Here is a 24,075-nt window from a genome sequence, read left to right on the forward strand (position 1 = left end):
TTGACATTCTTCTATACAAGAAATTTGTCTTTTCTCCCCTCTTTATTTATTCAAACATTTCTGTATGTCAGCATGTACTCATGGATATTTATTTTGTACTTCAGCTCATTTTGGTACTTTGGTTTGTAATTTGGTTTATCTTGCATTTTGGCCTATTTATTTTTTACTGAAATTGTTCCAGTTTTAGTTATGGGAGCTCCTTCAATTGGTTCTTGACATACAACCCCCTCCATCAGTGTGTGTGTGTGTGTGTGTGTGTGTGTGTGTGTGTATATGTGTGTAGCATTTCCTTACTGACACTAAAAGATACTCTAGACTCATCTGTCCTAGAATCAAATATTTCTCTAATGAACCCTGATTCCTTTTATTCTAATGGTATTAGAAACTACTGTTTGGACACTGGGTGTGCTTGTTGCTAGTTCTTTTAGATCCTCTCAGCTGACAGAGCAAAGAAATATATGTGTATATATTAATCTTCAGATATGCACATATCTATAAATATTTCTGTATGAATCCATCTTTATTTGTATTAAGCTAAAAATGAATTCATCATGAGATCTCCAACACTGATCACACTAACACATTGATCATCCTACTCTTACCTCCTTGCTTGTCTGTAATCTTCCAGTGTAGCAGTGAGAAACTGGCTTTCATCATCCAACATCTAATACTTAATCATTCAATTCCAGTATTCATGTATAGTGGTTTCAAAATTGTTAATCCATACCTGCATGGGAAACAACTTTACCAACTAGAGCAGGGGTCCCCAACCCCTGGGCCACAGACTGTTATTGGTCCATGGCCCATTAGGAACTGGGCCACACAGCAGGAGGTGAGCGGCGGGCGAGTGAGCGAGTGAAGCTTCATCTGTATTTACAGCCACTCCCCATCACTCACATTACTGCCTGAGTTCCGCCCCCTGTCAGATCAGCAGCGGCATTAGATTCTCATAGGAGCACGAACCCTACTGTGAACTGCGCATGCGAGGGATCTAGGCTGTACACACCTTATGAGAATCTAACGCCTGATGATCTGAGGGGGAGCTGAGGCAGTGATGCCAGCACTGGGGAGCAGCTGCAAATACAGGTTATCATTAGCAGAGAGGTTTGACTGCACAGAGACCATAATCAATTGCTTGCAGACTCATATCAAAACCCTATCAGTGAGTGGTAAGTGACAATTAAGCTGCATCTTACAGAGTAGACTGGACATAAGCAACACACTTTGGGTGTCACTGTCTCCCATCACCCCCAGATGGGACCATCCAGTTGCACGAAAACAAGCTCAGGGCTCCCAGTGATTCTGCATTATGGTGAGTTGTATAATTATTTCATTTTATATTACAATGTAATAGTAGAAGTAAAGTGCACAATAAATGTAACGTGCTTGAAGCATCCCCAAACCATCCCCTCCCCACCCCCAGTCTGTGGAAAAATTGCCTTCCACGAAACTAGTCCCTGGTGCCAGAAAGGTTGTGGACTCCCGAACTAGAGTACACTGCTTGTACTACACAGTTCCTTTGCCTTTATTCGTACAGTCTATACTCATTTCCAAAGTTATTTAGGCCAGTACCTTCATCTCCCACTCGCTTCAATGAGGTTATTTCATACATTTGTAATACAGTTAGGTAATTCTGTCACAGTCTGCATCCTGGGATCTCCTGACCTCCTCCTAAGTGTTCTTGTTTTAATTAGCATACATTAAGTTTCACTTGTACTATAAAGTTCTGTGGGGTTTTTTAAAAACATCTTTATTGGAGTATAATCGCTTTACAATGTTGTGTTAGTTTCTGCTATATAACAAAGTGAATCACCTATATGTATACATATATCCCCATATCTCCTCCCTCTTTCATTTCCCTCCCACCCTCCCTATCCCAGCCCTCTAGGCGATCACAAAGCACCGAGCTGATCTCCCTGTACTATGCAGCTGCTTCCTACTAGCTATCTATTTTACGTTTGGTAGTGTATATATGTCAGTGCTACTCTCTCACTTCGTCCCAGCTTGCCCTTCCCCTTCCCTGTGTCCTCAGGTCCATTCTCTGCCTCTGCATCTTTATTCCTGTCCTGCCCCTAGGTTCATCAGAACCATTTTTTTTTTAGATTCCATATATGTGTGTTAGCATACAGTATTTGTTTTTCCTTTCTGACTTATTCACTCTGTATGACAGACTCTAGGTCCATCCACCTCACTACAAATAACTCAATTTTGTTTCCTTTTATGGCTGAGTAATATTCCATTATATATACGTGCCTCATATTCTTTCTCCATTCATCTGTCAGTGGACACTGAGGCTGCTTCCATATCCTGGTTATTGTAAATAGAGCTGCAGTGAACATTGTGGTACATGACTCTTTTTGAATTATGGTTTTCTCAGGGTATATGTCCAGTAGTGGGATTTCTGGGTCACATGGTAGTTCTATTTTTACTTTTTTAAGGAACCTCCGTACTGTTCTCCCTAGTGGCTGTATCAATTTGCATTCTCATCAACAGTGTAAGAGGGTTCCCTTTTCTCCACACCCTCTCCAGCATTTACTGTTTATAGATTTTTTTTTTTTTTTTGTGGTACATGGACCTCTCACTGTTGTGGCCTCTCCCATTGCAGAGCACAGGCTTCGGACGCGCTCAGCGGCCATGGCTCATGGGCCCAGCTGCTCCGCGGCATGTGGGATCTTCCCGGACCGGGGCACGAACCCGTGTCCCCTGCATCGGCAGGCGGACTGTCAACCACTGCGCCACCAGGGAAGCCCTGTTTGTAGATTTTTTGATGATGGCCATTCTGACTGGTGTGAGGTGATACCTCATTGTCATTTTGATTTGCATTTCTCTAATGATTACTGACGTGGAGCATCCTTTCATGTGTTTGTTGGCAATCTGTATATCTTCTTGGGAGAAATGTCTATTTAGGTCTTCTGCCCATTTCTGGATTGGGTTGTTTGTTTTTTTGATATTGAGCTGCATGAGCAGCTTGTATATTTTGGAGATTAATTCTTTGTCAGTTGCTTCATTTGCAAATATTTTCTCCCATTCTGAGGGTTGTCTTTTCGTCTTGTTTATGGTTTCCTTTGCTATGCAAAAGCTTTTAAGTTTCATTAGGTCCCATTTGTTTATTTGTTTTTATTTCCATTTCTCTAGGAGGTGGGTCAAAAAGGATCTTGCTGTGATTTATGTCATAGAGTGTTCTGCCTATGTTTTCCTCTGAGAGTTTTATAGTGTCTGGCCTTACATGTAGGTCTTTAATCCATTTTGAGTTTATTTTTGTGTGTGGTGTTAGGAAGTGTTATAACTTCATTCTTTTACATGTAGCTGTCCAGTTTTCCCAGCACTACTTGTTGAAGAGGCTGTCTTTTCTCCATTGTATATTCTTGCCTCCATTATCAAAGATAAGGTGACCATATGTATGTGGGTTTATCTCTGGGCTTTCTCTCCTGTTCCACTGATCTATTTCTGTTTTTGTGCCAGTACCATACTGTCTTGATTACTTTAGCTTTGTAGTACAGTCTGATGTCAGGGAGCCTCATTCCTCCAGCTCTGTTTTTTTGTTCTCAAGATTGCTTTGGCTATTCGGGGTCTTTTGTGTTTCCATACAAATTGTGAACTTTTTTATTCTAGTTCTGTGAAAAATGCCATTGGTAGTTTGACAAGGATTGCGCTGAACCTGTAGATTGCTTTGGGTAGTATAGTCATTTTCACAATGTTGATTTTTCCAATCCAAGAACCTGGTATATCTCTCCATCTGTTTGTATCATCTTTAATTTCTTTCATCATTGTCTTATAGTTTTCTGCATACAGGTCTTCTGTCTCCTTGGATAGATTTATTCCTAGGTATTTTATTCTTTTTGTTGCAGTGGTAAATGGGAGTCTTCCTTAATTTCTCCTTCAGATTTTACATTGTTAGTGCAACAACAAAAATGCAAGAAATGCTGTGCATTAATTTTCTATCCTGCTGCTTTACCAAATTCATTGATTAGCTCTAGTAGTTTCTGGTAGCATTTTTAGGATTCTCTATGTGTAGTATCATGTCATCCGCAAACAGTAACAGCTTTTTACTGCTTCTTCTCCGATTTGGATTCCTTATTTATTTTTCCTTTATTCCCTTTTTCTTTTCTGATTGCTGTGGCTAAAACTTCCAAGCTGTGTTGAATAATAGTGGTGAGAGTGGGCAACCTTGTCTTGTTCCTGATCTTAGAGGAAATGGTCTCAGTTTTTCACCATTGAGAACGATGTTGGCTGTGGGTTTGTCATATATGGCCTTAATTATGTTGGGGTAAGTTCCCTCTATGCTTTTCTGGAGGGTTTTTATCATAAATGGGTGTTGAATTTTGTCGAAAGCTTTTTGTGCATCTATTGAGATTATCATATGGTTTTTATCCTTCATTTTGTTAATATGGTGTATCACATTGATTGATTTGCATATACTGAAGAATCCTTGCATTCCTGGAATAAACCCTGCCTGATCATGGTGTATGATCCTTTTAATGTGCTGTTGGATTCTGTTTGCTAGTATTTTGTTGAGGATTTTTGCATCTATGTTCATCACTGATATTGGCCTGTAGTTTTCTTCCTTTGTGACATGTCTAGTTTTGGTATCAGGATGATGGTGACCTCATAGAATGAGTTTGGGAGTGTTCCTCCCTCTGCTATATTTTGTAAGAGTTTGAGAAGGATAGGTGTTAGCTCTTCTCTAAATGTTTGATAGAATTCGCCTGTGAAACCATCTGGTCCTGGGCTTTTGCTTGTTGGAAGATTTTTAATCACCGTTTCAATTTCAGTGCTTGTGATTGGTCTGTTTATATTTTCTATTTCTTCCTGGGTCAGTCTTGGAAGGTTGTGCTTTTCTAAGAATTTGTCCATTTCTTCCAGGTTGTCCATTTAATTGGCATATAGTTGCTTGTAGTAATCTCTCATGATCTTTTGTATTTCTGCAGTGTCAGTTGTTACTTCTCCTTTTTCATTTCTAATTCTATTGATATGAGTCTTCTCCCTTTTTTTCTTGATGAGTCTGGCTGATGGTTTACCAATTTTGTTTATCTTCGTAAAGAACCAGCTTTTAGTCTTATTGATATTTGCTATTGTTTCCTTCATTTCTTTTCCATTTATTTTTCTTCTGATCTTTATGATTTCTTTCCTTCTGCTAACTTTGGGGTTTTTTTGTTCTTCTTTCTCTAATTGCTTTAGGTGTAAAGTTAGGTTTTTTTTTGAGATTTTTCTTCTTTCTTGAGGTAGGATTGTATGGCTATAAACTTCCCTCTTTAGAACTGCTTTTGCTGCATCCCATAGGTTCTGGGTCGTCATGTTTTCATTGTCATTTGTCTCTAGGTATTTTTTGATTTCCTCTTTGATTTCTTCATTGATCTCTTGGTTATTTAGTAGCATATTGTTTAGCCTCCATGTGTTTGTATTTTTTACAGTTTTTTTCCTGTAATTGATATCTAGTATCACAGCATTGTGATCGGAAAAGATACTTGATACAATTTCAGTTTTCTTAAATTTACCAAGGCTTGATTTGTGACCCAAGATATGATCTATCCTGGAGAATGTACCATGAGCACTTGAGAAGAAAGTGTATTCTGTTGTTTTTGGATGGAACGTCCTATAAATATCAAGTCCACCTTGTTTAATGTATCATTTAAAGCTTGTGTTTCCTTATTTATTTTCATTTTGGATGATCTGTCCATTGGTGAAAGTGGGGTGTTAAAGTCCCCTACTATGATTGTGTTACTGTCGATTTCCCCCTTTATGGCTGTTATCATTTGCCTTATGTATTGAGGTGCTCCTATGTTGGGTGCATAAATATTTACAATTGTTATATCTTCTTCTTGGATCAATCCCTTGATCATTATGTAGTGTCCTTCTTTGTCTCTTGTAATAGTCTTTATTTTAATGTCTATTTTGTCTGATATGAGAATTGTTACTCCAGCTTTCTTTTGATTTCCATTTGCATGGAATATCTTTTTCCATTCCTCCACTTTCAGTCTGTATGTGTCCCTAGGTCTGAAGTGGGTCTCTTGTAGACAGCATATATATGGCTCTTGTTTTTGTATCTATTCAGCCAGTCTGTGTCTTTTGGTTGTGGCATTTAATCCATTTACATTCAGAGTTATTATCAATATGTATGTTCCTATGACCATTTTCTTAATTGTTTTGGGTTTGTTTTTGTAGGTCTTTTCCTTCTATTGTGTTTCCTGCCTAGAGAAGTTCCTTTAGCATTTGTTGTAAAGGTGGTTTGGTCGTGCTGAATTCTCTTAGCTTTTGCTTGTCTGTAAAGCTTTCAAGTTCTCCATCGAATCTGAATGAGATCCTTGCTCGGTAGAGTAATCTTGGTTGGAGGTTTTTCCCTTTCATCACTTTAAATATATCCTGCCACTCCCTTCTGGCTTGCAGTGTTTCTGCTTAAAGCTCAGCTGTTAACCTTATAGGAATTCCCTTGTATGTTATTTGTTGCTTTTCCCTTGCTGCTTTTAATATTTTTTTCTTTGTATTTAATTTTTGATAGTTTGAATATTATGTGTCTTGGCGTGTTTCTCCTTGGGTTTATCCTGTATAAGACTGTCTGCGTTTCCTGGACATGATTGACTCTATCCTTTCCCATGTTAGGGAAGTTTTCAACTATAATCTCTTAAAATATCTTCTCAGTCCCTTTCTTTTTCTCTTCTTAATCTGGGACACCTATAATTCAATGTTGGTGCATGTAATGTTGTTCCAGAGGTCTCTGAGACTGTCCTCAATTCTTTTCATTCTTTTTTCTTTATTCTGCTCTGCGGTAGTTATTTCCACTATTTTATCTTTCAGGTCACTTATCCATTCTTCTGCTGCAGTTATTCTGCTATGGGTTCCTTCTAGAGAATTTTTAATTTCATTTATTGTGTTGTTCATCATTGTTTGTTTGCTGTTTAGTTCTTCTAGGTCCTTTTTTAGCATTTCTTGTATTTTCTCCATTCTATTTCCAAGATTTTGGATCATTTTACTGTCATTAGTCTGAATTCTTTTTCAGGTAGACTGCCTATTTCCTCTTCATTTGTTTGGTCTGGTGGGTTTTTACCTTGCTCCTTCATCTGCTGCATATTTCTCTGTTTTCTCATTTTGCTTAACTTATTGTGTTTGGGGTCTCCTTTTCGCAGGCTGCACATTCATAGTTCCCGTTGTTTTTAGTGTCTGCCCCCAGTGGGTGAGGTTGGTTCATTGGCCATGTCCGGTGGTGTGTTTTGGGATGTCTGTGAATTTAGTATGATTTTAGGCAGCCTCTCTGCTAATGGGTAGGGTGTGTTCCTGCCTTGCTAGTTGTTTGGCATAGGGTGTCCAGCACTGTAGCTTGCTGGCCATTGGGTGGAGCTGGGTCTTAGGGTTGAGACGGAGATTTCTAGGAGAGCTCTCGCAGATTGATATTACATGGGGCCGGGAGGTCTCTGGTGGTCCATTGTCCTGAACTCGGCTCTCTCACCTTAGAGGCTCAGTCCTGACACCAGGCTGGAGCACCAAGACCCTGTCAGCCACATGGAATTATCAAGGTGGTGGTCATTAGTGAGTGAAACCACAGGAGAAGAGGCCTGTTCTATGCCTGGTCTTGCTGAGCAGTTTTCAGACTTCACCTCATTCTGGCAGCAGGACGACTGGGTCAGCCACATGAGGCAGGATGGGGTCCATTAAGCGGGCAGTGCTCAGCTGTTGCGCGGACTGAGGGGCCCAGTCGAAGCCCTTCGGGAAGGGTGACAGCCTCTGGCCTTCGGCCTCCTGTGGCCACGGCCTCTTTGGGGTCTTCCTCCCGGCGTCAAGTCACTCTCACTTCTGCTTTGGTGGCTGCACCTTTACCCTGAGCTTCTTCACGAGGCTAGCACTCCCCGAGGCAACATATGAAAAGCACGGGCCGCGCTGAAGCACGAGAAACCTCTGTGGGTTTTTATAAATGGATATTGTCCTTCATCTACCATTACAGTATCATACAGACAGTTTCAACTAAAAATCCCCTTTGATCAGTCTCTTCAGGTTTTCCCCCCCCCAGCCCTCTGGCTTTTTTTTTTTTTTTTTACTATTTCCATAGTTTTGCCTTTTCTAGAATGTCATTTGAATAGAGCCATATAACATGTAGCCTTTTGGGACTGATTTCTTTCATTTAGCAATATGCATTTACAGTTCATTCATGTTTTTGTGTGACTTTATAGCTAATTCTTTTTTTTTTTTCATCACTGAGTAGTATTCAGTTGTAATGAATATACCATTGTTTATCTGTTCACCTATTGAAGGACATTATGGTTGCCTTAGTTTGGTGATTATGAATAAAGCTGCTGTAAACATTTGTGTACAAATTTTTGTGTGGACATAAGTTTTCAGGTCTTACTGAAACTGTCTTTCAAAGTGGCTCTATCACTTGCATTTCCACTAGCAATGAATGAGAGTTCTTTCTGGTCCTCATCCTCATCAGCAGTTGATTATTTTTTGTTTTTTGGATTTTAGTCTTTCAGATAGGTATGTACTGGTATCTTATTGTTGTTTCACTTTTTATTTACCTAATGGCAAATGATGTTGAAGATCTTTTCATATGCTTATTTGCCATCTGTATATTATTGAGAGTTTTTGGTTCAGACCTTTTTTTTATTGTCAAGTTAGGTTGTTTGTTGTCTTACTATTGAATTTTAAGAATTCTTTGGATATTTTGCATAAAAGTCCTTTATATATGTGCTTTGCAAATACTTTCTCCCAGTTGGTGCCTTGATTTTCATTCTCTTAACAGTGCCTTTTATAGAGCAAAATTTTAAAATTTTAATAGAATCCAGCTTATCAGTTTTTTCTTTTTTGGATCATACGTTCGATGTTATATCTAAATTCATCATCAAACCCAAGATCCTATGTTTTCTTCTAGAAGTTTATGGTTTTATATTTATATCTATGATCCATTTTGAGGTAATTAGTTAATTTTTATGTGAGGTATAAGGTTTGTATCTACATTTATTTTTTTTGCATGTGGATGTCCAGTTGCTCCAGGACCACTGTTAAGAAGATTATCCTTTCTCCACTGAATTGCCATTGTGCTTTTGTCAAAACTGAGTTGATTGTATTTGTGTAGGTCTATTTCTGACCTCTCTATTCCATTGATCAATGAGTCTCTACTTTCACTAGTGCATACTGTTTTGAGTACTTTAACTGTATAGTAATTCTGGGAATCAGGTAGTGTGAATCATCCAACTCTGTTCTTCTTTTTCAATATTGTGTTGGCTATTTTAGGTTCTTTGCCTTTCCATATAAGTTTGAGAATCACTTTGTCAATATTTACAAAATAGCTTTCTGGGACTTGGATTGAAATTTCCTAAATTTTTTAAGTCATAAGAATTGCAAATGCTTTTCTGTATCTATTTTGATGATCACATGGCTTTTCTCCTTTATTATTTTTTTAATCCCATACTCCCAGCTTACCTCCCCCTCCTTTCCCCTTTGGTAACCATAAGTTTGTTTTCTATGTCTGTGAGTCTGTTTCTGTTTTGTAAATGAGTTCATTTGTACTCTTTTTAGATTCCACATATAAGTGGTCTCATATAATATTTGTCTTTGTCTGGCTTACTTCACTGAGTATGATAATCTCTAGGTCCATCCATGTTGCTGCAAATGGCATTATTTCATTCTTTTTTTATGGCTGAGTAATATTCCAGTGTGTGTGTGTGTGTGTGTGTGTGTGTGTGTGTGTGTATAGATAACACATCTTCTTTATCCGTTTATCTGTTGATGGACACTTAGGTTGCTTCCATGTCTTGGCTATTGTAAATAGAGCCACTATGAACATTGGGGTGCATGTATCTTTTTGAATTAGCACTTTTGTTTTCCAGATACTTGCCTAGGAGTGAGATTGCTGGATCATATTTTTACTTTTTTAAAGAACCTCCCTACTGTTTTCTGTAGTAGCTGCACCAATTTATATTCCCACCAACAGTGTAGAAGGGTTTTCTTTTCTCCACAACCTCTCTAGCATTTATTATTTGTAGACTTTTTGATGATAACCATTTCTGACAGGTGTGAGGTGATACCTCATTGTAGTTTTGATTTGCATTTCTCTGATAATTAGCAATGTTGAGCATCTTTTCATGTGCCTGTTGGCCTTCTGTATGTCTTCTTTGGAGAAATGTCTATTTAGGTATTCCGCCCTTTTTTTTGATTGGGTTGTTTGTTTTTTTGTTACTGAGTTGTATCAGCTGTTTATATATGTTGGAAATTAAACCCCTGTCAGTTGTATCATTTGCAAATATTTTTTCCCAGTCCATAGTTTGTCTTTTCATTTTGTTTATGGTTTTCTTTGCTGTGCAAAACTGATGTGTGATTAGGTCCCATTTGTTTATTTTTATTTCTTTTGCCTGGGAAGACTGACCAAATAAAACATTGCTATGATTTATGTCAGAGAATGTTTTTCCTATATTCTCTTCTAGGAGTTTTATGGTGTCATGTCTTATATTTAAGTCTTTATGCCATTTTGAGTTTATTTTTATGTATGGTGTGAGGGAGTGTTCTAACTTCATTGGTTTACATACAGGTGTCCATCTTCCCCAACACCACTTGCTGAAGAGACTGTCTTTTCTCCATTGTTTATTCTTGCCTCCTTTGTAATAGATTAATTGACCATAGGTGTGGGTTTATTCCTGGGCTCTCTATTCTGTTCCATTGATCTATGTTTCTTTTTGTGCCAATTCCATGCTGTTTTGATTACTGTAGTTTTGTAGTATTGTCTGAAGTCTGGAAGGGTTATGCCTCCAGCTTTGTTCTTTTTCCTCAGGATTGCTTTGGCAATTCTGAGTCTTTTGTGGTTCCATATAAATTTTAGGATTATTTGTTCTAGCTTTGTGAAAAATGTCATGGGTAATTTGATAGGGATCACATTAAATCTGTAGATTGCTTTGGGTAATATGGCCATTTTAACAATATTAATTTTTCCAATCCAAGAGCATGGATATCTTTCCATTTCCTTCAATCCTCTTCAATTTCCTTTTTCAATGTTCTATAGTTCTCAGTGTGTAAACTTTCACCTTCTTGGTTAGGTTTAATCCTAGGGTTTTTGTTTTTTAGTGTGATTTTAAACAGGATTTTATTTATTTATTTTTTTTACTTTCCCATTCTGATATTTCATTGTTAGTGTAAAGAAATGCAGCAGACTTCTGTATATTAATCTTGTGTCCTGCTACCTTGCTGAATTCATTTATCAGTTCTAAAAGTTTTTGTATGGAGTCTTTACAGTTTCTTATATAGAGTATCATTCATTTGCATATAATGAGAATTTTACCTCTTCCCTTTCTGATTTGGATACCTTTTCTTTCTTTTTCTTGTCTGATTGCTGTGACTAGGGCTCCCAATGCTATGTTGAATAGAATTGGGCATTGTTGTCTTGTTCCAGAATTTAGCAGGAAGGCTTTCAGCTTTTCACCCTTTAGTATTATTTTGCCTGTGGGTTTGTCATAAATGACTTTTATTATGTTGAGGTATGTTCCCTCTATACCCATTTTGGCAAGAGTTTTTTTTTATCATGAATGGATGTTGAATTTTATCAGATGCTTTTTCTGCATCTATTGAGATAATCATGTGGTTTATGTCTTTTCTTTTGTTGATGTGGTGTATCACATTGATTGATTTGTGTATGTGGAACTATCCTTATGACCCTGGAATGAATACAACTTGATCATGGTGTATGATCCTTTTTTGTGTTGTTCCTTTATTTTGTTACTGTGCTAAATTATGTTGCTTGATTTTGAAATGTTAAAGCAATCCTGCATTCCTGGAATAATTTCAACTTGGTTGTGATGTTTTATATATTCTGTTTATTGCTGGATTCAGTTTGCTGATATTTTGTTTAAGATTTTTTTAATGTATATTTATGAGATAGGTTGGCCTATAACTTTCCATTTTTTATAATGTCCTTGTCAGGTTGAGGTCTTAAATTTACGTTGACTTCATAAAATGAGTTGGGAGGCATTTCTTTTATTTTCTTTCTATTTTATTCATTTTTTAATGTGTATGAGTAAGATTGATTTTATATGTTTTTAAAATATTTATTTGAATTCACTGAGGAAGTCATCTTGGCCTGTAATAAAAGGCCACTTTTCTTTATTAAGTTTTATTTTCATCCTTTTTTAAAGTTAAATTTATTGAATTAGAATTAATATACAATCAAATACACACATTTGAAAGTCCAATTTAATGAGTTTTGACTGATGTATAAACCTGGGTAACTCCCACCACAATCAAGATACAGAGAAGTTTCATCACCTAAATCCCTTGTGCCCATTTACCATTAGTACCTTCCCTCTCTCTAGCCCCAGGCAAAAGCTGAGTTTCACATGCTTATTTGTCATCTGTATTTCTTTGGTGAGTTTTCTGTTCATATTTTTTGCCCATTTTTTAATTGGGCTGTTTGTTTTCTTATTGCTGTATTTTCTAAATTATAGTTTATTTTACCTATCCTAGAATTTCATATAAATGAACTCAGACATGTTATTGAGCTTGGTTTGCTCAGCATAATGTTTTTGAGCTTCATCCTTGGGTATTATGTATATCAGTGTTTCATTCAGTTTTTATTGCTGAGTAATATTGCATTGTATGCATACACCACAGTTTATTTAACCATCCTCCTGTTGGACATATTTGTTGTTTTCAGTGTTTAGCTATTATTAATAAAGCTGGTATTAACATTTTTGTGCAAGTATTTGTGTGATTATATATTTTCATTTCTGTTGGGTAAATTCCTACGAGTAGAATTGCTCGGTCATATGGTAAGTGTATGTTAACTTTTTATGAAATTGAGAAACATTTCTCCAAAGAAGTTATACCATTTTACACTCCCACCTGCATGCTGTGAAGAGTTCCAGTTTTTCCATATTTTCCTCACCACTTAATGTTGTCGGTCTTTTAAATATTTGCCACTCTAGTAGGTGTGTAGTGGTATCACATTGTGGTTTTAATTTGCATTACCCTGATCACTAGCAATTTTGAGCATCATATTATGTGCTTATTGGCCATTTGCATATCTTATGATGTTTCTGTTCAAATCTTTTACCCATTTTTTTTAAAGCACTCTTAAAGAGAGTGATTTGTTACAAATTTTAATATACATTAACTATTGAGAAACAGACATGTACCTTTTTTCCCCCTTAAAATGAATCATGTACTGTTCTGACCATAGCTTTTTCTAATTTTAATCTAATGCTCAAAACTTGATGTGATGTTATTCTTTATAACGAGCCATAAACATTAGTTTTGTAGTAAAACTATTGAAATCAATTTGGCTCTTATCTGATAATTTTTTGTGTGAGTGTGTCCATTTTTTAGTAGGATTGCTTATGTTCTTCTATTGAGTTGTATAGTTCTTTATATATTATGGATTCAGTTGTTTGGCAGATATATGTTCTGCAAATATTTTTTCCCAACATTTTGCTCATCGTTCCATTTTCTTAAAAGTGGCTTTAAAAGGACTGAAGTTTTAAATTTTGTTAAAATTTAATTTTTTATGTTTTTTTTGAAAAATTGGTTCATGCTTTTTGGTTCCCAAGAAATCTTTGCCTACTCAGAGTTGCAAAGATTTTCACCTGTGTTTTTTCTAGCGATATTATAGTATTAGCTTTTATTGTTTAGGTTTTGATCCATTTTGAGTTAATTTTTGTGTTATGGTGTGAGGTTAACCGTCAACATTCATTTTTTTCCCCTCCAAACCTCCAGTTCCAGTACCACTAAAAAAGCTTGATCAAGACTGCATTGAATCTAGAAATTAATTTAGGCAGAATGGACATGTTAACAGTTTTGGGTCTTCAAATCCATGAGCACAGTTTAGCTCTCTCTTAGGTCTTTGTAAATTATCTCAGCAATGTTTTATAGCTTTTAATGTAGAGGTCTTGTACTTTTTTGTTATATTTGTTCCTGTGTATTTGACCTTGTTTGCTAATAGTGTAAATGAAATTCTTTTCCTTCATTTTCTAGTTATTCATTATTATGCCTGATTATCTTTGGACATTTTATTGAAAATTTATAGAAATAATTTAATAGTCTGGGTGATGTAATTTTAATGAAGACAAGATTTCCTTTTGCTTCTGGAAAGCATTTAGGCTAGGTGGAGATCACTTTAATCCAGTCAGGGATTGAGCTCATTAAAAGCTGGACTTCAGTTCTAATAAAGGCTTGTCTATTTCCTGTTCATTCTTCCTAAGGTGTAGACCTTTCAGAGTCCAGCTGGAATCCTGGGGCATCCACCACAGTCTCTCCTCATTGCTGGATCCCAAATTCCAATTTGTGTGCCTCCAAGCCTGTGAAGATTGTCAGAAGCTATGTTTAGCTTCTCAGCCTCTCAACCATTGCTTTTGCTTTCATATTTGGCAGTTGCCTCAATGGAAAAAGTAACCTAAAATATACTTGGATCACTTCAAATCATGATTTCTTTCTTTCTTTCTTTAAAAAAAAATAATACATATATATGTAATATATATATGTTTTATATATATATATATATATATATATATATATATATATATATATATTTCCAAGCTATTCAGCAGGAGGGTTTGTCTGTGACAACCTAGTAAGCCATTGCCAGAAGTGTCTTTCTCTTATTCCTCTCCCCCTCTACTTTTCCCTCCCAACCTCCACTAGAATATTCACATTTTCTCTGTATCTCATTTACTGTTATATTCCCTAGGCTAGAATAGTGCCTAGCACAGAACAGAAATCAGTAGGTATTTGTTGAGTGAAAGAATGGATGAATTAGCATTCTATCTGGGAAGATAGAATGGACATTCAAAAGAAAATATCTTTACTGTCATTTTCTCAAACTTAAGAGATAGCTAAGTAGCTATTCTTGAGCATAATTATGGTGAGTTTTGAACTGGAGCTCAGGACCTTTAGAGTTCTAGTCTCTTATTGATGTTTCCTCAACATGTTACGTGACATCGTTTGGTCTTTATTTCTCCATTTGTAAATGATTTATTACTCTCTTACTCATGGAAATTGTTACTAAAATTTAAGAGCTTTCAAGAGAAAAAATTAAGTGGGAGTTCCCTGGTAGCCTAGTGGTTAGGATTCTGGGCTTTCACTGCTGTGACCCAGATTGAGTCCCAGGTCAGGGAACTGAGATCCCTCAAGTGCATGGCGCAGCCAAAAAAAAAAAAAGAGAGAGAGAGAGAAAAAAATAAAAAGATGAAAAGGACATTGGAATTAATGTTTTAATCAAGGAATCAAAATTATTTGGTATAAGTATAGGCTTATAATTTGTATTATTAAAATCTACCAGTGAATACAGTTAAGATAAATAGATTGTTATCATGTTTTAAGAGGTAAAGATGAAGAGTTTCATAAAAAATAACATTTTGCATTGTGCATAAATGTTTGCCTGTGTTTTTTCCCCCTCTTCCCTTCAGAGCCATTTTAAGTGCAAGATCTAGTTATTTTGCTGCGATGCTGAGTGGCTGTTGGGCTGAAAGCTCCCAAGAGTACATTACTCTTCAAGGGTAAGCAGAATTTTTACAAGGCAGCTTGACTGCAAATGATTATAAATAATGCTTTTAATACAAAGCACTTTTCATGAATCTGATTTCCCTGTATGTTCAATGAAATGTTTCTCATGTGGTACAATTCAGCAAAGTACACTTTCTGAAAATGAGAGGTAGTTGGGAACATTTAGTAATAGAGATAGTGCGTTAGTCTTCTCAGACTACCATAACAAGATACCACAAACTGGGTGCTTTAAACAGCAAAGATTTGTTTTCTCACAGTTCTGCAAGATCAAAATGCCAGCAAGGTTGGTGTCTGGTGAGAGCTCTTACCTTGGGTCCTTGGGTTGTAGATAGGCACTTTTCCACTGTGTGCTCCAGTGACGTTCTTTTTAAGTGCATGGGGCTGGGGGGCAGGGAGGTAAAAGGAAGGTGGAAGGAGAGAGCTCACTGTCTTGGTGTTCTTCTTATAAGGACACTAATCCTATCACATCAGGGCAGGGCCCCACCCTTATTACCTCATTTAACCTTAATTATTTCCTTAGAAGCCCCATCTCCATGTAGGTACACAGGAGTTAGGGCTTCAATATATGAATTTGAGTGGGTGGGGGAACACAGATATTCAGTCTGTAATAGGTAGTTTCTTAAAGAATAATTTGGATAGGTGTGGATTTCACTAACCTAGTGCAATGGTGAATCTACACAGTTGGTGGCAGTTTAAACTGCTGAGACAGTTATTAAGAGATGAACTACTTCCTTAAATGGTGAAATGGAATATTTTTTGGTCACAGATGATCACTGTGAGAATCTGGAGGGTACAATATGGGAGAGGGCTTTGTCAGTAGGAAGACTGCCTGGGCGTTCTGAGGGAGCCTGTCAGCCCTGCATCATTCACACTGCTGATGTTTCCTCGACTGGGTCAACCTTGGCTAGAGGGTTGGGTGTGGAATGGTGGTCGTGGTGATTCCATAACAGTGGATGCATGGAAAGTATTGATAAATTCTCACTATTTTTTACACTGGCCTATAATCTTGAGCCTTCTAGGTTACAGCTGTCTGGTTTCCTTACTAACTAAAATTGATCCCCAAATGCCTCTCATTTTTAATTTCTCAGTCTATAAAATATAGAAAATTGAAACATTTTTAAGAATATGTTATGTGTTTTTATTTACTTTTTCATATTTCATTCATTTAATAGAAATGAAACACATATGCAGAAGAACCTAAACCTCCTTTCTTTCTTACCAGGGTTTTAGAGAGTTGTGTTTTAATTATATTACATATCACAGTTTCGATACACATATCACAATCTGGCAATCACCAGGTAGTTTCTGATTATGGAAGATTTTGTACTCCAAGCAAAGGGTTTATTAGCCTATGGGTAAAAGGAATGTGTAGTTGAATCAGTTGGTGAAACCTTATCATTCACTGTTGAAAAACAACCTGAAAGATATATATATCCTGCCAAGAAGGCCTCTTCCTTTATGGTGAATTTAAAATATCTGCTGAATATAGGAAGAGGGATAATGCTAGCAGAGGCCAGAATTTCTCTAAGTGTATCAATCCTAGGGATAATCACTCTAGTGTAATTTTGGAAACGTGTCCAGGGACTGTGTATCAGATGTTTTAGATATCATTTTTTAAAACTGTCAATCTTCTCTCATTAGAACTGAATTAAATAAAAATTTAAATGAAGAGATAACCTAGTTTGACTCAGAATGCAACTTTTTTGGCATTTATTAAAAATCATGTGATTCTATGTAGTGAGATAAAGGTCAAAAGAAGTGTATGATTATTGGACCTTACTTGACAGCAGGGGAAAGTAATTTACAGAGAACACTTGTCTGATTTCGTAGAAGAAATCTTAGTTGCTTATATGTTTAGTGACAATTTTTACTATCTGATACCTATTAACATATACCTTTGCTCCTCTCTCCAAATAGATTCTGTCCTCAGCAGTGATAATACCTTACAATAACATCATATATTTTCTAGGATTCTTCCACACTTATGGTGCCCTTTAATTTTTAGAATCAGTCTTTGAGAGAGAGGGTATATTCACATATTACAGATGAGTAAAAACAAGATCAGATAAATTAAATGTCTTCCAGGGGTTACTTGGTAAATAAGTGCTTATGCTGAATATAAGTTACATGTTTGTTGATTCTTAATTCAAAGTCCATTCCACAACAGTCACTGAAGAAATTAAAAGTTTCGCATTGGCGTGTGTTCTTGAGCTATCTCAGACTGATCTTCTCCACTGTTTAAATCAGTGATTTTCCCATAGGACCCTAAAGTTCCTGGTAGGTATGTTAGGGAATACATGGCATGGGATTGGGATATGAGGGGAAGGCCATTTGGGAAGAGGCACATCTTCAATCGGAGCTGCTCTACTTTTATTTATTCTATATTGCTCAAAACGACCTCTGAGTTTAGCTATAGGAACAAAGGCAATCTTTAATCAGCACTCACGAGTGATCCGATTAAACATTCAAAACACACAGGCTTTTAAAGGAGAAGTCTATTTATTAAGAGGTCAATAGATAAGAAAGAAGTAGTGGCATAACTATTGGTCTGTACTCACCACCTATAATTTTCCTTCTTTCATTATAGTGGAGGTAATGGATAAAAATCTCCTCTTATAATATGGCTTGACTGCTACTGACCAACTTTAGTGGTTCAAGGGAAAGCCAAGTAGAAGTAGCCAAATTTGTATTAAACTGTCATTACAAATAGGTAGGCTGTACGTTGTAGCAGTGCCAGCAATGATCAGGCTCACTCCTCTTACAGTATTTTCCCTTCACTTCTGTTGTTAGCAAGACTCTACTCCTTACTGGATCATCTTACCCAGAGCTGCTATTTCAGCAGTGGAGACTTACTCCTAATCAGCTTATTCACTTCTAATGCTAGCACATTGGAAATGAGGATACATTTCTTTTTGACTCTTTTATTTTGCTTGATGTAACAAGGTTTTCTAATGCTAAAATGAAAAGAGAATTTCCTGACAGATTCTGGGTTTTATCTACATCCTTTATTATTATTATCATCACACAATCTGTTTTGCTTTCCCCTCCTGTATCATATATCAAATTGACTGTCTCAAATTACCACCTAAAATGTTATTAGCATCATGGTGTATAAAGCTGTAGGAAGGCTAAAGGGGATTTAGGGATTTTATTTTTTTTTTTTAAATCACATCTTTTAGGAATTTTTATATTATAACAAAGTAACCTACAAAATAAAATCTCTTTTCACATTAACTTATATGGTAATCCTGGGTAGATGTTTCCATGGATTGTGTGGTATAGTAGAAAGATCATGGACTTTGGTGTCCTTATAGGAAGTCCTACATCCAGTCCTAAACTGTTACATGACTTTAGGGACATTGCTTACCTTCCTTAAGTTTCCTGAGGTTGTTGAAAGAAAAAAACCTGGCATAGTGCTTGGTACATAGTATGTAGTGCTCATTAATATTTGTCTTTTTCTTCTTTCCCTAAATTATATTGTTCTCATTTTCTAGAGAGAAAAGCCTTCAAGTGAGGGCCATTTACAGTACCAGGACAGCAATGCCTGCTGTGCTTGGTCAGCAACCGCTTTTGGAACTGTGCCACTGTTGCATATCTGTAGGATGTCTTCTGCAGTAGATTAGAATTGAAATCCTGTCTGAAATCCTTACAGAAAAGAACCGAATGTTTTTAATGAGTTGGTAGCTCAACGATGTAATGCACATGATATTTTTAAGATGGACAGCCTTCAATAAATTATAGTAGGAATAGTAGGGTCCTATTATCCTTGATAATAATTATCCTATTATCCATGTCCCAGAGTTGGAGGGGGAAGGATATAGTTGGAAGGAAGTTCTCCTTGTGGAGGAAGGGGGAAATTTTCCACATCCTATACTGGAAATTGAACCACAGCCAATAGTTCTGTAAAGAAACCCCACATGTTTCCATTTTATATAAAAAGAGGTCTTTCAGTGGTGGCTTGAGACTTTAGAGCATAAATTTGGATTTTCTTGTCTCCCTTGGGAGATTCCTGGGCTTGCTGTGAACCTTCAGGATGATCTTTTCAAATATAAGTCAGATAATATTTCTTTTCTGACTAAAATTCTTCAGTGCCTTCTCATCACAATCAGAATTAAACCCAAATCTTTACCATAATCTATAAGAACCTGTATGATCTGGCCCATAGGCTTTTCCCAAACTACCCCACCTAAAGTAGCTACAGCCTAACTCTCTAGTTATTCTCTTCTATGTTATTCTGTTGTATTGTCTTCACTTTTCACTATTAAAATTATCTTCTTTGTATATTTGTTGACATATTTATTGTCCATGTTCTCTCTCTAGAACATAAGCTTCTTGTATCCTCAAGGTCTAGAATAGGGCCTGTCATTCAATAAATATTGACTGTATATGAACAAATGAATGAGTGAATGAGACCCTACATTACCTTAGCCCACATATATAGGAGCCTGAAACTCTAGGAAGCACATATAAAGCACAGAGGTTTTAGACTGGGCACATGTTGTATATGATCCTAGAGCTCTGTCCTCTCATAGGCTTTTCTTTTTTCTAACTCTGGGTTTATGTTATATTTTCATCTCCTACAGGATTTTATTCTGATTACATTTAAATGGGAATAGTGCTTTAAATCTTTCCATTTAAACTGTGGGCTATTGCAGTAATTTGTTGGGGTTTTTTTTTTTCCAGGTCAGTTGATCATGTCTTTATAAACACTTTTAGTAAAAATACAGATGACTTACAATAATGAGAATGCAGTTTAGTAAAACATCTGTCAAGACAGCAGGAAAACAGTTTCTTGCTGTTTTTATAGCTATCATATATATTGATACATAAGCTCAAATGTCTAGCTTTTGCTATTTATTTTAATAAAACTCCTTTTATTTTTACTTAGTCATTATTATCCTTTGCTTAAATATGTCAAGTCTTAGAAGAAACTATTCTTTCAACAGAAATGGTCAGTCCTCATTAATACTGATAAGAATGGCTCTCGAAATTTTGAGGAAAAGTGCATGGAATCTAATAATTATGCTACTGTTTTAGGCTACAAACTATAGATGATATGGCATAATCATTCTGAGATCAAATCTTGTTGTATCAACGTATATAAATGAGAATATTTAGAGATTTGACTTCTTTCTAAGTATTAAAGATGTGGAATTTTGAATCAGCAGAAACCAGTAGGGGGCAGTAAATATTTATTAAGTAAATTGAAAAATATTTATATGTTTTCAACTCAGTATTCCTTCTGAAGGTTTGGGAGATGCTTATAACTACCCTAATAAGCCATTCATTAAATATTCATTAAACATTTATTGAGCATATATTATTTAAGGCCATAAAATCAAAGCAGACACCTTTCTGAGTCCTACCCTGAGGACTCCATTTCTTTTCTTCTTGCCTTCCTCCTTTTGTTCCTTTAGCAGACATTAGATACCATGCTTAACAAACTGTGAAGGTCTTATCAGCACTGTGCCCACCCTGCTTCCACTGCGGAGCTCCAGTATTATGTGGGGAAAGGAAATTCTTCTCAACCTGGGGATATTGAATCAATGCTGACATTCTGCTGCTACTAGAGATGCAAGGGTAAATAAGACACAAATCCTGCCCTCACAGAACTCAGTTTAGAAGGAGAAACAAATACGTAAACAAAGATATTACAAGTCAGTTTGATAAATGTGATAAGGGAAGTGGTGTGTGTGTGTGTGTGTGTGTGTGTGTGTGTGTGTGTGTGTGTGTGTGTTATACTGCTTAAGAGCCCAGGCTTTGGAGTCTGGATTTAAATTCGAAAATTCCAAAATTCCAGTGCTATCTGCCTGGATTTAAGATCCAGTGCATCACTAGTCATTTGACCTTGGGCAATTTACTTTTTTTTTCCAGCACCTGCCCCCATGGACAAGTTACTTAATTTCAGTTGTTTCATCTGTAAGATGAGACTAATAACAATATCTACCATTGAGTTGTTATGATGATTAAATGAGCTAATGGCATTCAAAATGCTTATTAGCTCATGACTGAATCATAATAAATGCTCAACTGAAGTTAGTTATTATTTATGTTTAACATTCAGTGATTTCTTTTTTTCCCCCCCTTGGGAGCATTAAGGAAACAATCAGAGGTAAAGAGCCACATGTCTTCTGTCTAAAAGATGAAATAAGTAGAGAGGGAGAGAATTTTAAGCAGAGTGAGCAGTATCTGCTAAGGCATGGATATATAAAGAATTATAAGTAGTTCAGGTATAAGAAACGGCAGTTTACTTATCTTGGAACAGCTGCTAGAGAGGGAGAACTAGAGATCAGATGATAAAGAACATTGTACACCAAGCTAAAGAATGTAGGCTTTTTTCCTAGGCGCTATGGAGAATTGTTGAAGGGTTTTTAAAGTCAGGGGCTATATCAGATTTACATTTTAGCAAAGTCACTCTAATAACAATGTGGGAAATGGGATGCAAGGAGATAATTTCAGGCAAGAAGCCCACACGAGAGGATACATTATCATAGTAGAGAGGAGAGAAACTGAGAGGCTAAACCAGGGCAATGAAAGGGGAAATTAGACAGCAGAGGCTGAATTCAAGAAAATTTTGAAGGTATAAAATGACAGAATATAATGAGGGAGAGAATTAAGATGAACCTCCAGCTCTGACTTAGGCATTTAGGTTATTGTTCCGTCTTCTTTTTGTTATTCCTATTTTGTTCATAGCACTGTTGCAGGACTTCTTGCATCTTGTCCCACCTTCTATTCCTCGGTACCAAGGCAAGTGAATTATCCAACAACCATTGGGCATTGGTCAGGATTAACTCTAGATGAGAGGTAATTGGATTTCTTTTCTCCTTTCTTCTCTGCTGAACCCGTGAAAAGAGGTGATGGGGAAGAGGGGCATCTGCTATCCATCTTTGCTATCTGTTGGAATTTTGAGGGGGCCCCAATAAATAGTATACTTTCTTCCTGCTCAAAATGAGACAAAAGACTCAGCAGACGAAGTTAGAAAACATTTCGTTGATTTTTGATAAAAACTGTTAAAGCAGTAAAATGTGCTTTAACGCAAGAGCCAAAGTTGATTTGCTAGCTATGTCTACTCTAAGACAGCCCACCTGAGAGAAAGTCTGAATCTGGACAGCAGATGCACTTCTTCCCCATCACCTCTTACCACTGGTTCAGCAGAGAAGAAAGGAGAAAAGGAATCAAATTACCTCTCATCTCAAGTTCCACTTGATCAACAGCCAGTGGTTGTTGTCTACCAACCAGATAATTAACCTCCCTTGATACAGAGGAATAGAGGGTGGGACAAGATGCAAGAAGTCCTGTAACAGTGCTATGAACGAAATAAGAAAAACAGAAAGAAGACCGAATTTGGGGTGTTGGGAGAGGAAGTCATGAATTTAGAGTTTGAGATCTAGTAGTCAGTGGGACATAAAGATTATCACTTCAGACTACTTCTTAAGTCACGTCTTTACTTTTAAATCTGTAAAATGAGGATGTTGGCAGAGCTAGAGCCACTGGATAGGTATTACAAATTAAGAAATCTATACAGCATAACAAGACTCTTTCTAGTGAGTAGAGTTGTCCATCCCAGGCTTTAAGCAAGACCAGAGGCCATTTGTCAAAGATGCTGAGAAGGATTTCTTAATGAGCCAGAGGTTGAACTATGACCTCTAAAGCCCTTTCTAACTTTGTCTATCATGGAAGATGCCCCCAAAATAATCAGGTATTTTATAATATACTAATAACATTTTATAGCATATAAAAACCCATAGCTCCAGTTATGCTTCATTTTTAAATTAATGGCATACCTCATGGATGTTATTCGAAGGATATATTCTTCAGATAAAAATGAGATTAGAACTTTATCTTGGTTAAAAGTTTATGGGAAAATAGAATGTATCATTGCTATCAGTTAAATCTTAATTCTGGATTTGAGTATAGTTTTCTTTTATTTTTCAGGATAAGCCATGTAGAAATGAATGTTTTGATACATTTTATATATGGAGGAACTTTGGACTTTCCAGACAAAGCTAATGTTGGGTATGTATGATTTTTTAATGATTTTAAATATAAAAGTATTAATATTTTGTGGCTTCTGCTTTGTTGAGCTTTGTTTAAAAGTGTCAATGAAGTAGAAGCTTCAATTTTATTGTCTATTTTGCCTATCTTGTGTGTATTTTGGGAATATCTAAAAATAGTAAGTCACCTTATTTAGAAGAAAAGATGATCTAGCAACTCACAGTAATAAGATTAAGAAAAGTCTATTACACTTAAATTATGTTAGAAAAACTTAATATTTGTTTTGGAAAATAGATGACAGGTTTTTATAAAATTAACTGAACTTTTATCAAATTTGGAATAATTGTTTTTACTACTTTATTTTTTAATTTTAGGATGTCAAAAGAAAAGGAAAAAAACCCTAAAATTAATCTGAGAATTTAGGCATCCTAAAGATTAACGGGAATTCCCTGGCAGTCCAGTGGTTAAGGTTCCACGCTTCCACTGCAGGGGGAGCGGGTCCGATCCCTGGTCAGGGAGCTAAGATCCTGCATGCCGGGTGATGTGGCCAAAAAAAGAAAAGAAAAAAAAAAAAAAGTCGTATGATTCTTTAGTACTCTGTGGTGAAATGCC

General features: G+C 36.4%; 1 protein-coding gene across 2 annotated transcripts in view; it reads left to right on the top strand.

Moving 5' to 3' along the window:
• Positions 1 to 24,075, top strand: part of BTBD8 (BTB domain containing 8) — a 91,221-nt gene that overhangs the window by 32,144 nt on the left and 35,002 nt on the right. For both annotated transcript variants that reach the window (XM_065887367.1, XM_065887377.1), the window contains 2 exons: positions 15,372 to 15,461; positions 23,404 to 23,484. In XM_065887367.1, coding sequence (XP_065743439.1) covers positions 15,372 to 15,461; positions 23,404 to 23,484 — 171 coding nt within the window. The remainder of the gene's footprint in view (positions 1 to 15,371; positions 15,462 to 23,403; positions 23,485 to 24,075) is intronic.

Source organism: Phocoena phocoena, chromosome 1 (assembly GCF_963924675.1).
Source record: "Phocoena phocoena chromosome 1, mPhoPho1.1, whole genome shotgun sequence".
NCBI classification, from domain to species: domain Eukaryota; kingdom Metazoa; phylum Chordata; class Mammalia; order Artiodactyla; family Phocoenidae; genus Phocoena; species Phocoena phocoena.